The 16527-nt window shown below is 36.0% G+C and overlaps 3 protein-coding genes across 14 annotated transcripts in view; 1 reads left to right on the plus strand and 2 right to left on the minus strand.

Annotated features, from left to right (window-relative positions):
• Window positions 1–11296, minus strand: part of FGF7 (fibroblast growth factor 7) — a 59873-nt gene extending 48577 nt beyond the window's left edge. Inside the window, exon 1 of the mRNA XM_077764323.1 lies at window positions 11011–11296. Within this exon, the coding sequence (XP_077620449.1) occupies window positions 11011–11296 (286 nt within the window). The remainder of the gene's footprint in view (window positions 1–11010) is intronic.
• The window catches only part of DTWD1 (DTW motif tRNA-uridine aminocarboxypropyltransferase 1), a 164034-nt gene that overhangs the window by 137398 nt on the left and 10109 nt on the right, over window positions 1–16527 (minus strand). The window lies entirely within an intron of this gene.
• Window positions 1–16527, plus strand: part of FAM227B (family with sequence similarity 227 member B) — a 160872-nt gene that overhangs the window by 119892 nt on the left and 24453 nt on the right. The window lies entirely within an intron of this gene.

Here is a 16527-nt window from a genome sequence, read left to right on the forward strand (position 1 = left end):
TCTGCTTAAGAGTTGTTACAGGAGATGCCTGCAAAAAGCAGCTACCCTTTAAAAAATATTACCCTGTAAAGGAAATAGTCATTTTTAGTAAATCGAGTGGTCAAAGGCTGAAAATTGATAAAGGGCGAATGTTCTTCTCATATTTTTGATAGGAAAAAAAAAAGATTTACCTTCATGAGCTTAACATTGATACCTGGCAAGATATTAAGTCACTTTCCATTTCCCAGCCTGTCAGCACTGTCTTACTAATAGGCATCTACAAAAGTATTTCCTCTGAAGGTATTGTATTTGTCCCCTTTCCTTCATACTGCTCATCTTTTAGGTGAGCATCTCCATCCCCATTTCCTCAAATGGCGTTAAGTAACCCCTGAGTTGCTCTGAACATGCCCCCTCTGACTTGGAATTTACACTCCACCCTCAATTAAACTGTTAATTCTCTGAAAAGATGGACTGTGTGAAATTGTTTACTACTCTAGCCCAAATCTGGGATTGGGACGGTATCAATGAATATTGTTGAATTAGTAAAAGAATGAAAAAAGTGAAGACATCAATCTTTCATACCAGTTTTACATGTCTTCATTACTCATGCAAACAAGGGAGGAAACTGTCCGCTGCCTACAGGTGAACTCCCTATGAGAAACGCCTCAATATGAACCTGGCCAGGCTCTTATCAGAAGTACAGTTTGAGATATCAGAAAGCACTAAAAGACTATCAGAGGATCAGGCTACTGGCACTAAAACAGAGCAAGAGTGTATTCACTAACTTTCCACTTCTCTCCAACTCTCTCTCCCTCAACACTAGTCCTCTCCTCCCTTCAACACTAGTAACTGAGTCCAGGATCAATCTTAGATGTACTACTAATAAGTGAGTAGATTCCCTATCCAAAAATTATCGGCCCACTGCTTGCTTTTACTAGTACAGCTCATTTAATTCTTAAAGACATCTCCTGTCTACATCTCCTTTTAATGCAGATATTCCTTAAACCAATATAAGCTAATAATCACTGTTTTCTGCATATAGTTTTTGATATACAGGAGTTAGCTGACAGTCAGATGAAAATAATTAGATGCTTTGAGCATGCCTTGCCAGTCATCCTTCCAGTATTACCAGTGTTACCTGGACCTGCTTAGATCATCAGCCTCTATACTAAAACTTTTCTACCCATCCCTTGAAATTATCTAGAAAAACATTAAGTTACATAGGTTCTAGAGGCCAGTACTTTTTTTAATGATAGAGAATAAGAGAGAAGAGGGAAATGAGGTGTACTACTCTTATTTCAGCAAAATTTTTCATTCTTGCCTGCATTACATTTTCATTATCATTTAATAATCTATTTCTTATCCATAATTAACTTTAGATATGTAAAAGCTTAAGAGAAAATTTATTGAATGATTGTCAATTCTGCCTTCTTCTACCTCTCACATTGAGCTAAGCCCTCCTTCCTTTACTACTAGGAAACAAAAGGAAGAGTAAGACACGATGCTTATCTTTCCAGAACTTACATTTTTTAGTGGCATTGCCAAATACAAACAGAAAGAAATGTGAGAAAGGCAAATGTGCTATATATGTCTGGAAAAGACAATTCTATTTAATGTATCCACTAAGTGATGTCTTCAAAGAGTATTGAAATTAGTTCATTAAATTAGCAGTTCTTCAGGTTATGCTAAATTTAAGATTTCTAAATAGTCTTTGATCAGTAAATAAAACTTGTTTTTTATTGATATACCTGAAATAACTTCAAACTTTTGCTCAAGCTACTTTTTTTAAAAGTCAAAGTTTATTGATTTTAGATGCATAAGTAAGAATTCTTCAATCACTTTTGAAACCTAAAATATTTTTAGGTTAATGGATTGGGAATGGTTTTGGTCAGTTTCTAGGTTGCAAGTAATAGGTACTGGACATTCACATTATAAGAATGGTCATATAAAGCTGCCCAGAACTCAGAAAAGAGCTTCAAACTAGGCTTAAATCTCACTGAAAAGCTCTGGATTTCAGCCCAGCATACATCTGTACCCAAAATTCTACCCTACTTGTCCAAAATCATATGCAGCCTCCTGACTTTGGCACAAATTCTTGGTTCAAGCTCATTCTTAAAATATTGCTTCAGGTCCATTTTATAGCCTTTTTATTTGTAACAAACAGCTGAGTGGAAGCTTGATTTAGTTCTTCACTACATCATAGAGAGATCTCTGGGCAATAGCTCTCAAATTGCAACTTACTGAAATTTTAATGTTTTACCCAAATCAGAGATGAGAGTTAGGGGGCGGAAGCAGTGTATTCTGTTGTAAAATGAGTTTGAGAAACCATATAGAATCTCCTGGAGTTTTGCAGTTTATATTAGTATAAATTAGGCTCAGAGAATTTCTGCTGTGGAAACTTGCTCAACTCTATTTAACCTACTACTTCCCCAATCAATTAGCCATAGAAAGTATGCTGCAGAAAATACCATTAATATCTTGAGGGATACTAGTGTTCTAAGAAACAAAGTTTGTAATTGCTGCCTTAAGAAAAATCCGCATCCTGAGTTGATTCTGAATTTGATTCCAAAGTGTTCTCTCAACATTATCTATTGTTACAGCTAAAGTCCAAATAGACAGATAAATATAAAATATTACATGATAATTAACATGATAAGTATGGTGTTTAAGGATATTGAACTATACCTCATGTGTCTTGTCTTACATTAATCATAAATATAAACTGAGTTTGAGTATAGTCCTGATAAATAAACAAAAATTATTACAGTTGTAGGCACAAATTTAACTATTGGATTCAAACGTCCTATTTGAGTTTTATCATCTGCAATAATCTGTTATTATTTCAACTCTTCTGTACACTATTTAGTTTTGTTTTGATCTCAGAAATTCTCCCACTATTGTCTTATCCATCTATTGCATCTCATTGCCCTTATTCCTTAAGTGCATCAAAAAAGCTAATAGAGCCATGTTATATGAGGATTCTTTGTGTTCAAATCCACCCTCGACTTAAAATGCAGAATCTAGGGCATCTGGAGGGCTCAGCTGGTGGAAAGTGCAAGTTGGTCTTAAGGTTGTGAGTTCAAGCCCCATGTTGGGTGTAGAGATTACTTAAAAATAAAATCTTCAAAAAACTAAAATGCAAAATCTATTTTTATATAAAGTCCTTTGTTCCTTTCCTTTCTTGCCTATTTCTTCTCCTGTTTACAAGATGTTACCATCCTATTTATTCTCAGAAGGACACTAGCTAATGGTTGCAGCAAATACTCATGCCAACTCCAGGAGAAGTGATTATGTTCTTCTGCAGGGAATTGACTGGAGCAGTCAGAGAATCTCTAGAGCCTAATTCTCCCCAGTATACATCAGTCTTTTCCCTCTGAGAATGATATTCTAATGGCAAATTTCACCTGGACATGGATATTAGATAACTCTTTTATCTGCCATCTCATCCTAATCCCTTTGTCTTTATATTTTACTACACAAACCCCTTTGTGCAACTAAGGTAAATAGCTTTAATGACATTTGCTTTGTTAGCAAATTAGATATGGCTTCTCTACCTAAGTCAGGGGCAGATATAATCTCAAATGTAGATATAAGTCTTGGTCAAGAAACAGTTAAGTGTTCAGTGACTCTTTAATGCGGCTCTCTGAACCATGTGAAAGGCAGAGGATTTTCATTTTCCAGCCTATTTTGTGTGTAGAAAGACTGGATATGAACCTGGAGTACATTATGCTGAGTGAAATAAGCCAGACACAGATGGACAAATACTACATAATACTTCTTACAGGAGGACTCTAAAATGGTCAGACTCATAGAAGTGGAGAGTAGACAGGTGGTTGCCAGAGGTATGAGGGGAGGGAGAAATAGGGAGGTATTAGTCAAAGGGTACTAAGTTTCAGCTGTGCACAATGAATAAATCCTAGAGATATACTACGCAGTATGGTGCTTATGGTTTATACTGTTGTATTGCATATTTAAATATTTGCTAAAAAGATGGATCCTATGTCCAGTGCTCTTATCACAAAATACTAATTAAAAGGCAGGAGGGAATTTTTGGAAGTGATGGATATGTTTATGGCATAGATTGTGATGATAGTCTCACAGATGTACAAATTCATCAAATTGTGCACATTAAGTAAGTACAGATTTTTGTATGTCAACATTCCTCAATAAAGGGATTTAAAAAAAGAAAGTTTGGAGATGGTTCAAAAAAGGAAGTGATTCGTATGGAAGCCCATTTCATTTAGTGAGTTCTTTTTTCTCCATATTACTTAGATATGGACAATTTCTGCCTTTTCTTCTGTGTGCCATATGTGAAATTAAAACATAGAAAAGCATTATATTCCAACAGTGATCTAAAAGAAGCTACTGTGCTACCAGAATTTTTGATACAGAAAAAGAAAGCTAGGATCCTTAGAAATGAAAGAAAGCTTGGCTTTAATCCCAAACTTACAAAGAAAACAAACCTCTAACTTCATATCCTTTTCAGTAATCTGGATAGACCCCTCTAGGGTTGTGGCTTCTTACCGCCCTGTGTTTTGTAGACTTGAGGTTGCCTCTTTAAATCACTGCCTTGAACTCTGTGCAGTGGCCATAGTAGGTGAGAGCCTAATTTGGGGGCATCTGGGTCCATGGTCATAAGTGGCTTATTTAAGTGCCAAGAAAGTGGCATTGATGTCTGTACTCCAGGTCCCCTGCTGCAGCACCACTTGAAAGTGTTAGAAGAGGTTCAGACCTGCCTGTCATTGTGAGACTGTGACACAGGACCTATTCTTCCCTGCGATGAGCTCATTCACCAAAGAAGTCTTTTTACATAGTAGCTAGAGCTGCCATCACATGCATTTTTGGCCAGTTCACCAAATGTTGGAGCCACTGAGATTTGTCAGAGAGGTCAGATGGACCCAGAAGAGCTTCCTCTATGCATAATTCAGACAGTCATTCCTGATAGGCCCATTTTGAAATCATCCGGGGTATAAGTTAACTATAGAACCATCTCCAAACTACACCTGGGACACCTGAGAGGATACAGGCTGAATTAGAACCTTGCTCCCATTAACTAGTGGTTTTTAACTTCATCTACACAGTAAAATCACTAGAATGCTTTAACAAATACCGATGCCTGAGTCTTCCCCACCTTTTCAGGATTGTGATTTAATTGAACCGTGGTCTCCCAGTAATTGAACTTGAACCTTCTATGTGGTCCAGAGGTTCTCAGGTTTGGCAGCATGTCACAATTATCTGGGGAGCTTTTAAAATTCCTGGTGCCCAGGCTGCACTCCAAATGAATTTAATAAGAGTCTTTGTGCGTGGAACCTGGCATCAGTATTTTTTTTAAGTTCCCTAGCTGATTACAATATTTAGCCAAGGCTGAGAAGTAGGGAAACCTGGAAAAGGGAACTCTTCCGTATATCTGAAAGCAGGTTTCTCGGATTCTCTCCAGTTTGCTTGGGTCTCTGAATGCTCTAACAGTATAGTCTAAAGAGTTATACTACAGCTGAGTCACAGGGGAAAATACATGTTAATATGCCCCGGGCTGGTATAGAAATGAAAGTGATGGTCAGTTCAAATAAGGATTTACAAAATAAGTAAGAGATACACCTGTGGCAATAAATTATTTGCAATTTTCCAGACACTTGTATTTGCACCCCACCCCCCCGCAAAAAGAAGAAAACTATACAATGAAAAATAATCTCTATTATTAGAATTCTCAAAGAGTAGCTAATATTTCCAAATCTGCTCCCCAGCAGTTTATCCATCTTGCATAATTTACGACCTTGACAACTTACTTCAGGGAATGCAGGTCACCAGTTCTACAGGGTTCCATTTTGTCAGAAATTCTCAGATTTTGGCTCAAATCCATAATTATGTTCCTCATTGTCTATTTTTTAAAGGTGGGTTGCCCTGACTCTCTTCTTTTGTTTTGATAATGTGAATTATTGCTCTTTTGGATAAATGGGTAAGAACTATTTGGAGGATAACCAAGTTTACCGTCCCCATATTTAGTGGCGGTGTGTATATTTGCTAGCTACTAGCAGAGATTTGTGCTGAGTAGGATCTTATCCAAAGAATTGTTGACAACTGGGTTGCTGAAGATTCTGTGGCCAAAGTCAAATCCCACAACACTGTGTTTATTTGCTTTTTGCCAATTGTTAGGCCACATCCCGTCACAGTCTAACAATCCAAAAGAGAATATTGCCAAATCATTGGCTAGCTTTCAGAATGGCTAACCCTTTGCTTGCTATGGAACTTACAATGCATAATTCTAAGTGAGGCATACTTTTTCTTGAATCAGTAGCTTAGCACAATTAAGGAATTCTTCGTAAAAGGAATTGATGATATTGACCATTGTTGGGAAGAGGAACTGCATACCAAAAGCAAGAAAATCATCTGGAGGGACTGAGTTCTTTGTTCCGCATCTGCCTCTCAGGGCGGCTGACAGTTGCCCGGTACACTGCTGCCATCTCTCACTTGGCACCTCAAGTCCCAGCTTAAAAAGCAGTGTTATTTCTGTCAGGTGTGGACTGATTGACTCTGTCTGTGGATGGGAGTGCCTGGTCCAAAAATTATCTAAATTCACCCTCTCGCCTTGTCCCCAAGAGGATAGCACTGACGACAGCAGTACAAGTGTTGATCATCCATTACCAATCCCTTTAAGATGGTATTACTGCTCTCCTTCTGTAGAGAACATGAATAGTTATTTCATTTTAGAAGGGCATTTTATGCTTTTATTACCCTTATTATTAGTTCAGGTTAGGTTCCAGTTTCATTGCTTAGAAACATACTGCAGGGCTAAATGTGGAACCACCAGAGAGGATGGACTTTCCTTGACTCTTGGGTGGAAATAGTATGCAATCTGAGGACCAGTTCTCCAGGGACAACTTCTCTCCCCTCAGTGTCAGAAATACGGTCCAACATCTCCTGGCCCCTCATAAATTCCTACATTTATATAGTTGTGTCTTACTTATCTGTCTACTAATACAAGTATGATTTTTATTGGGTTCCTTGGTGTGTGTGTTCTGCAGTTTAGTCCTTCTAAGCTAAATTTAAAATACTTCAGAAGACAACACTATAATTAAGACTGAAGTGAGATCATCACAATCCAGGATAGCTTCAGTAATTTTTAAAATTTCCTAAAAAATGAGACATGAGCTATTATATCTACCTCCCTTCCATTCCCCTTCTCTTCCTGTAGGTCTTCCATCTACCTACCCAGCCCAGTCTTCTAGAAACAGAATTATATACCCAGGCTTTTTTTTTTTTAACCACCTCTTCTACTCACCCCAGTCCATTTTCTTGGCAATATCATATTTTTATGAAGGAGTTATCCTTCTGCTAGTGAAGTATGCATTCCTTCAAAACCTATTAATATAATCAGGTAAACTTCCCCTTCATCCAAAGCAAAGCCATGTGAAAAGAGTGGGAACCCCATAGTAACTCAGAGAACAATTATGTTTCACACAGCTGACATCTAACTTTCCTTGCAAAATTTTATCATCTAAGACATTTAAATCTATACCATGTTAAAAGACCTCCACGGGGCGCCTGGGTGGCTTAGTCGGTTAAGCGTCCGACTTTCGCTTAGGTCATGATCTGCAGTTCGCATCGGGCTCTGTGCTGACTGCCAGCTCAGAGCCTGGAGCCAATTTCAGAGTCTGTATCTCCCTCTCTCTCTGACCCTCCCCTGTTCACGCTGTCTCTCTCTATCCTAGAAATAAAATAAAAATATTAAAAAAAAAAAAAAAAGACCTCCACAGAAGGGTGTTTAACAACCACTTAACAAATTTACAGGATCGGAACACTAAAAATGAAATTGAGAGTGTCATTCTGATCTACCACATTTTCTGAACTCTGCTGCATTTTACTCCAGTAGGCAATCCGATCACCTTTTACTCTCATTTTAAATCGGAAGGAAACATCTCTTGTTCATTTGTTCATTCATTCAGTTAATGATTGAGGAATGTTAATAGTAGTCATATTTATAATTTCAAGATTTTTGTTCTTCTTTGATTTCTTAAACAAATTTTATTGAGCACTTCCTTTGTACCTGGATACAGTAGCTTCAACTTCATATGTGTCAATTTGCGCTTTTTATGTAGGGGACATCCACACTTAAAATTAGTAAGGCTACCCCTTAGATAACAGGAAATGGCTATCAGAATTCTCTTCTAATAAGTTATTCTCCATATAGTTTTCAATGAAGTAATTTCTTTTGTATCTTAGGATTTCCTGTTGACAATTGTGAATTAGCTGCTTTTTAACTATGGTGAAGGCTGGCTGACTCCTTCTTCAAGAGGATAGCAACACAACCTGACAAGAGGTTTAGGGTTTACTTCAGGGATCCCACTGAAAGTTTCCCTTTCCAGGAGAATTCACCATATCAAGAAAGTATATTTACATATACAGCCTAGGAAAAGCTTATAGAAGTTAAGACTATATAATATATATCATGTCTTTAAGAACATTGGTATTGCGACATTCTAATTTATAGTATAGAAAGAATTTCTCTCTCTCTCTTTTTCATTTTCACTGTAGAATTAGAGTAGAGGAGGAATGGCGTGCCAAATTGGCCTTATGGTTACTCTAGGTTAATGCTAAATTGTGTTTCAAGTATAAAATAACTTTGGCATTTTGTGTATGCCTACAAATGCCTGAGTTTCATGGTTTTAAGAAACTTTAACACAAAATAAAACACATATATGAATGCATCCCAATTGTAGATATTTTTCATCCCAAATAATTATGTATGCTATTCATTGTCACTGGATTTTATATCTAATTTTTCACATTTTCCATTTTTTGACAAAAGCGTTCGAAAGGCATTAGTGGGCATGTAGAAGAATTCTACACAGTGTTTAGGTTTGAAACACTTCTATGTGAGCAACAGAATTTGCTACAATTTCAAGTTAGTTCTGACAGCTCATCTTATCATTGAGATAATATTCACTTATCTCACTCAAAGTATATGATAATCACATAATAAGCACTTACATCTGTTCACATTTCCATTATATATTTATGTTATGGTTTAGAATAGAATAAACTGTAAGAACTAGAGGCTGTATTGGAGATCATCTGTATATATTCCATATCTTAGAGATGAAAAACCTGAAAAATGGAAAGCATTAAAAATTGTTCCAAAATTACTCACAGACAGGGAATAGACCTCTGCGTCATAACTTCCACCTGGGCTCTGTCCTCATGTCCTCTCTACCAGGTCCCATTATTCATGATAAGTCTCAATAACTTTCAAATAAGTTGATTATAATTCAAATTCTGTGGCTCACATAGAAGTGGCTATCCATAGAACTCTCCTCTAAATAGTTATTTCTTTAGCTGAACTGTAGTATAATCAGAATAACATTCCAAGACTAACATAATTTTATTAATAACAGTAATAAACTATAACAATAATCTGCTAAAAAGGCCTTAGTGTTCTCTATAAGTTAGAGTTTGAAAGATCTTCTCATTTTTTTTTTTAAATATTTTATTTATTTCTAGGAGAGAGAGAGAGACAGCGTGAGCAGGGGAGGGTCAGAGAGAGAGGGAGTCACAGACTGAAACAGGCTCCAGGCTCTGAGCTGGCAGTCAGCACAGAGCCCGACGCGGGGCTCGAACCCACGAACTGCAAGATCATGACCTAAGCGAAAGTCAGATGCTTAACCGACTAAGCCACCCAGGCGCCCCTGATCTTCTCATTTTCATATTGGAAACATAATTCTCCCATTTCCCACTTATTGGCTCATTAGTTAAGAAGTCTAAAAACTGGGGCACCTGGGTGGCTCACTTGGTTAAGCATCCAACTCTTGATTTCAGCTCAGGTCATGATCTCACGGTTCCTGGGTTCGAGCCCTGCATGAGGATCTGTGCTGGTAGTGAGGAGCCTGCTTGGATTCTCTCTCTCCCTCCCTCTCTGCCCCTCCCCTGTTCTCTCTTGCTCTCACTTTAAAATAAATAAACTTTTTAAAAAATCCTTAAAAACCATTCATTAAACAAGCAACAAATGTTTCAAGTACTCACTGCAAGCCTTAAGCAAAATGCAAGTGCTTAAGCAGATGTTTACACCATCTTCCCCCGGCATTCTTTTTCAATTGACTTTAATATACATAGTATTATAAGATGATATAATAATAACATTGTACAAGTGCTAGTAGTACAAACAATTTCTTTTCATTCAGGGACTTTAAATTCTTACTATTTACGTTCAGTATTCTACCTTATTAAGTTTAATACTATTGAAATTGTTTATTCATCATAACTGCTAAATGATAAACCCAACCCTGATATTTCAATAGGACAAAAATAACTAATTCTTGGAGAAAAGGTAAGATACACTAACAGAATATCATTGACTTGACATCTCTTCCAACCCACTTTTATTTCTTCCTTCACATTTGCATTTCTCTTAAGGTAACATGAAATTATGGCATGGAAGATTTAAAGAAAATGTTAGGAGGAAACTATTTTCTTGCTTAGGCAAATAAACAACTTAATACAAACTCATTATGACATGAACAGATGGACAGATTCCCTTCTATTTTATAACTGTACATAATCGCACAAGTCCCTGAGTGCATTTTTGAGCACAGATTACGTATTTCACACCACAGAAATATTCTTTCAAAGAAAATCATATTGCTTTTTTAAATAAATTTTCTGTTCCTCACACTAATAAGGTTTTAGTGAGCATTTACTTCCTAATGAGTTTTGCTTGAAGCCAGTGATTCCCATCTCAGTGTGAATAATATTATTTACATTTTGCTTAACTTATTAGCATTTAGACCGTAGGACATGGGGATTATATTTTCAAATTGACTTGGGTTATCAACTCCAACCATAATATTAATAGATTTGACCTGTTCCCAGGAAACATTATTGGAAACATAGTCCAACGATCCCAGTTTAGAGAAATTAGAAGATGATAAGTTTTTTTCGGAAAAACAGAAAAAGAAAACTAAGAAACATGTCACTTGAAAAATGGCTCTTTCACAGATTAAGGATTTATAAGCAGTGCTGTAAATAATAGACATTACTTACTATAGTTGTTCTTCATCTCTTGGGTCCCTTTGACTTTGCCTCGTTTATCAATCCTCAGATACCACTGTGTTCGACAGAAGAGTCTTCTCACTCTTATATCCCCTCCTTCCATGTAATCATAACTTCTTGTATGTCGCTCAGGGCTGGAACAGTTCACATTTGTAGCCATTTGCTCTGGAGTCATGTCATTGCAAGCTAAAGATATAGTGCCCACTAGACAGATAATGTGAAAGTATGATCTGTAGAGCAAAGTTGGCAGGATCCATGTCAGTATCCATTTGCGCATTATAGTGTAGTGCTCCGGGTGTTCATGAATAACATAATGAAAATTAAATCTTGAGTTGATTGTTGCTCCTAGGTCATTGACCTCTTCCTATCTGTGAATTGTAGATTGGTTTAAGAAAGAGTAGTTGTTTTTTTTCCAAATTGTTATCCTTATCCTTTTAGTTCCTGATAACAGTACAGGATTCCTCCTTAAATAACTTTCTGTTGGTATTTCCTTATAAAAACAGGTTGCACTAAGTTCAGTTGCTGCGACACTGTTTACTACTGGACTTCTTTTTGCGGTGAGACATGAGGAATAGGGAGGGAAGGTGGGGGAAGATGAAAAATTGTATGTATAAATATTAGTAGGTAAACAGTATTATAACATGCAGTGTAGTTGGTACTGTGAATGCACATTTTAAACAACTTTCACAGAGGACGTCAACATCTTTATTGCTCTATACATAGATTTAGAAAAGTTCTGCATTACAAGAGACAAATCAGAATATCATTGTACCATTTTTTCTGATTGCTGTTTGGTCAGAAACATCCTGCAATTAGAACTACTGATTTAAATTAAGTCCTAAAATTACTACTAACAAAGTATAAATGCTTCTCCTAGATTTGTTTACTGTATGCTTTTATGTTCGTGGTTAATCAATTATTTTCTCTTCAACTACTCGCATCTCTCAAGTTAAATGCCAGTATTGTCTGGAGAACTTCAACTTTAACATTATGTAAAGCTCTACAGCATAATTACTATAGATAATTACAAGAGTCAAAAATCTGGTAACTTTACTTTTCCCCTCAACACTCAAACCAGAGAAAGAGGTAAACTACTAGAAAACCACTCAGCATTATTTTTAAAGACAAATAACAGTAACTTACTTGTTCTGTTGATAACAGCTGGATACACAAGAATTCCATGTCTGTTGTCTGCCTTGTGCAATTTGAGCCTCTCTACTGTAGCTACAAACTATTTCTCAGCTGAGAAATTCTCCAGCAGAATCATAATTGTTTCCATAAATCAACAGGCAAGAGGCTTTTCTCTCTGTGTGAGAGCGTGTATGCTTGTGTGTGTGTGTGTGGAGCCTTTTTATTCAGGGCTTTTCGATAAATACCTTTGCTGACCTCATTGGAAGCAATTAAAACTTAACCAGTGAGCTGTTAGTGGAATACAACAGCGAGAATAAAAGAGGCTTATATAGTATTCATTCAATGGTCATGAGAGGGAGCTATGAACATAGTTTATGCCTGAATCTACCAGTGGGTACCTACGCTGTAGAAACAGATCTCTGATTCAGAAGCAGTTAAAAAGGGAAAAGGAATTTTTTACACCATCTTTACAACATAGCAGTTGTATATAAGTTGAAAAATATTCTTCTGAACATATATATAAAAGGAGTTTTTGCCCGTTAGAAAATCTTTTCCATAGCTTTATGATAACATGCATTTCTCCTATTACTTCTTTGTACTCAAAATTTTAGAATAATACTAATATGTGTTAATTAACTCACATCTTAGTGCTCTAAAGCACTGTTGCTGAGTCAAGGATGTATTGTTTCATGCAGAGGTATTTTATCATTGTATATGAGTATATTTTTCATGTTTTATATTCCTAGACTGAAAGTTAGAATATCTAGTTTCTTATTTGAACTGAGCTTCTAATTACCAGTATGACCTTGGGCAAGTCACTTGGCATTTCTCAGCTACTATATTTGTAAAATTAGTGCATTAGTCTGTGGTGCCTTGTAGTTTTAAAATTCTGTGACCTGGACTTACACTAACTACCAATAAAAGGAAGAATATGCATACTTTCAAAAATTATAATTCTTAAAACTTAAAAATAAAGGAAATGGTTTTACACTGGTTATCAAGGTTTGACTCTTGCCTCAGTAAGAACATTAGCACGATAAATAAATGTTACTCTAGGGATGGAATTATCAAAGCTATAGTTAATGTAAGTAAGAGAAAGCTATTTTACTTTCCAACAATAGTTGTTCTCCCCTTTATTTCCTGTTCGGGTATATATATACATATACATAGTAGTGGTCTAGTATTTTATTAGTTATTTGCTGCAAAATAATTGCATTGTTAATCTAAATCAGTATTTAGGAATGTATATTGAAATTTGAAATTCTCTTTCTCATGTTTATTCTCCCAACACACACACACACACACACACACACACACACACACACACACACACNTGCACTCCTTTACCACCAGGTGGTGCATGTAGACCAAATAGGAAAAGGAAATTTCAGTCCTTTCAATCAGATTATAGTGTATGTGATTTCTTTGCTTTTTGGGAACAGAATCAAGAGCATGGAATAGGTTAAATGTACCAGGTTACTCTTTAATCATTAGATATTGAAATTTGTAAGTTTATTAGAGCAGAGGAGCATGGACCGTTCTCTAATTGCAACTGTTGAAAAGCTAGATAAAAATTCTATTATGTATTTCTCCAAATGGAGGAAGAAGAGAAGGAAAGAAAGTAAGATGCAACTGTGTTCTGAACCATCCCTCCATAGAAAACAATAAAGAACAGTATCAGAACCCCTGGAACTTGGATATTCCTTCTAAAGTGAAAATTGTTAACAGTCAATTCACATGTAAGGATATTCAAGAGCTACTAAATTCGTCTGTTCCACACTGACTCTATAGATTTTAAACTAAGAAATCAACAGATTAGAAGTCAAAATTTGCTAATTAAATGCTCAAGACTTAAATAAAAGAAATGGACAGTTTGTTGATAAAGAGTGCTAGTGCCTCCTTAAAATCTGTTATATAGGGTTCACTGTAAAATTGGAAACAAAGTACATACTTGTGATCTATTCACTTTACATTCATTAGATGCTATTGTACTCTGTGATTTGAAAATACAATCTCGGTTATACTAATGAGTGGCTTAATCTCAACAAGGGAACTGTATTTAAATATTTTAAGAAACAATGCCTGATACTTGCCTAGTTTGATTTGGGGCTAGAATTTGTAAAAAGAATATAGAGGATCTATTTCGACTAATATGAAAACATCAGCAGTTGTTAAAGTAATCATTAACCATCATCCTGTTTTGCTTAAACAATCTCTATTATATCCCTATTTCACAAAGAGGTAAATGATAGAAAATAGCTTTTGTTTAATGAATTTTGCACTTCAATAATTTTAAACCCACACCACATTAATAATATGTGTAATGTAATCAATAGAAGGAAACATCAATCATTAATTTTCACTATTTTACATTCTTACATCCTATCCTGTTCCCCATTCTCTTAGCTCCCATTCTTTCCCAAAAAGTATAGATAATCATTGTTATTTGTTTCTTGCGTATCATTCCAGAGTTTTCTATACATATACAGGCAAATTGAATACATATGTGTGGGATATATATATATAGATAAATATATATAATAATAAATATAGTAACATATATATATTACTTTTCCCCCTTTTATACAAAAGTAGCATACCATAGACAGTGTTCTGCATGTTGCATTTTTTACTTAATAAAAATAGAAAGTCTTCCCATCAGTATTTAGGAAATTTTCTCATTTTGTTTTACAACTGCATAGTACTCCATTAATGGGTATATCACAGTGTATTTGTCTAGCCTTCTATTGACAAACAGTTAAATTTTTCCAGTCATTTTCTATTGCAAAATATATGCTACAGTAAATAAAGTTATAAATGTGTCATCTTTTTTTTTTACCATGCAAATATATTTGTAGCATCAATTTCCAGAATTTGTCCAGGTCAAATATGTGTGTGTGTGTGTGTGTGTGTGTGTGTATATACATAATTTAGATAGATATTGCCAACTTACCCTACACAGAAGTTATACTAATTTTATAATTCCACTAGCAGTACAGAAGTATGGTCCTTGTTCAATATAGTATATTATCAAACTTCTGGGGTTTTGCTAATCTGACAGGCAAAATGGCATTCATTATAGTTATCCCTTGGTTTTCTCATTTTGTGAAAGGAAGTGACTATCATGGACAAGTACTATAAAGAAAGGTTACAAATTCCAGTATGGTTTTATTAGAGAGAAATGAGAATGACTGTGGTGCATGAAGAGGCTGGAGAGGGTCCTGTTGGGCTATGTCAGGGAGTTGATCTTCATCCCAAAAGCAATAGGAAACCACTATAGTATGTTAAGAAGAATGACATGAACAGAACCACATTCCCTGCTCTCTTTTGGCCCAAATTTGTTTAATTCCTACTAGCAGAATAAGCATATGTAATATTAAATTATGTTCATTTATCTTATTTTTCTGTTCTCCATATTGTCAGAAAGACAGCCAAACTTTGTAATTGGAAAGGAAAGATGAGGAGAGAAAAGCCATATACACTTCTTCCTGACTTGCATAAAGTCCGAATCCACTTCACAGGGTTCTGCTGAGTGCCTTGAAAGGAAGGGAAGCATCAAAGTGCCTTTGGAAAGCAATTTGGGGAAGATAGAGTCCTTAGATGGCGAGCATAGATTAAAGTCTATTTGGGGGCCAACCTCCTATCTATCTGGAAACACTATAGCACACAGCAGAAGCAGCAAAACTCCAGAGATTAAGGACTGCCTCGTGTATCTAAATAGACGGAGCCATAAGTACCCCTCATAAAGATTTCCCTTGTTTTAAAAAGAAATCTGGAAGCAGCAGGAAGCCCATACCTGAAGGAACTGTGTGAACAGAGTCAGTGAACACCCAGAAGTAACTAGAGTAGACAATTGACTCAAAAGCCAGGAGCCCTTGCCTTGTGCTTGAATACAAAACCATCTTGAGGCAGAAGAGGGGAACCCTGGAACAACAGTGGTTAAGTTTTTTACCAACTTGGGGGGGGGTGGAGATAACATTCTCAAAGTTGATGCGAGGTTGATTTTATAAACATAAATTTATATGTTATTTCTTACATATTTGAGATTATAGTCCAAGATTTATTTTCATTGCATTCCTCTACAGATATCATCACACTATGGATAAATCTTCATCTTTTCCCCTGTCAGTCCCATTCCATAAATTTTTTTCCATTTCATAGCTTTAGCCCCAACTTTGGATCATGCGGTATACAACCAGTATCACTTTCTTCCTTGACCCACTCACTAAACAAATATTTATCAAATAGCTACTTGGTGCCAGATGTTGTCCTAGACTTTTGGAGATATGATGGTGAATATTCTGGAGGTGATCTCTGACCTTGTAGAATATGCATTCCAGTGAGGGAACAACATAAACACATAGATCTGTGGTGTGA

The sequence above is a fragment of the Crocuta crocuta genome, unplaced genomic scaffold (genome assembly GCF_008692635.1).
Source record: "Crocuta crocuta isolate KB4526 unplaced genomic scaffold, BGI_CrCroc_1.0 scaffold102, whole genome shotgun sequence".
Classification (NCBI taxonomy): Eukaryota; Metazoa; Chordata; class Mammalia; order Carnivora; family Hyaenidae; genus Crocuta; species Crocuta crocuta.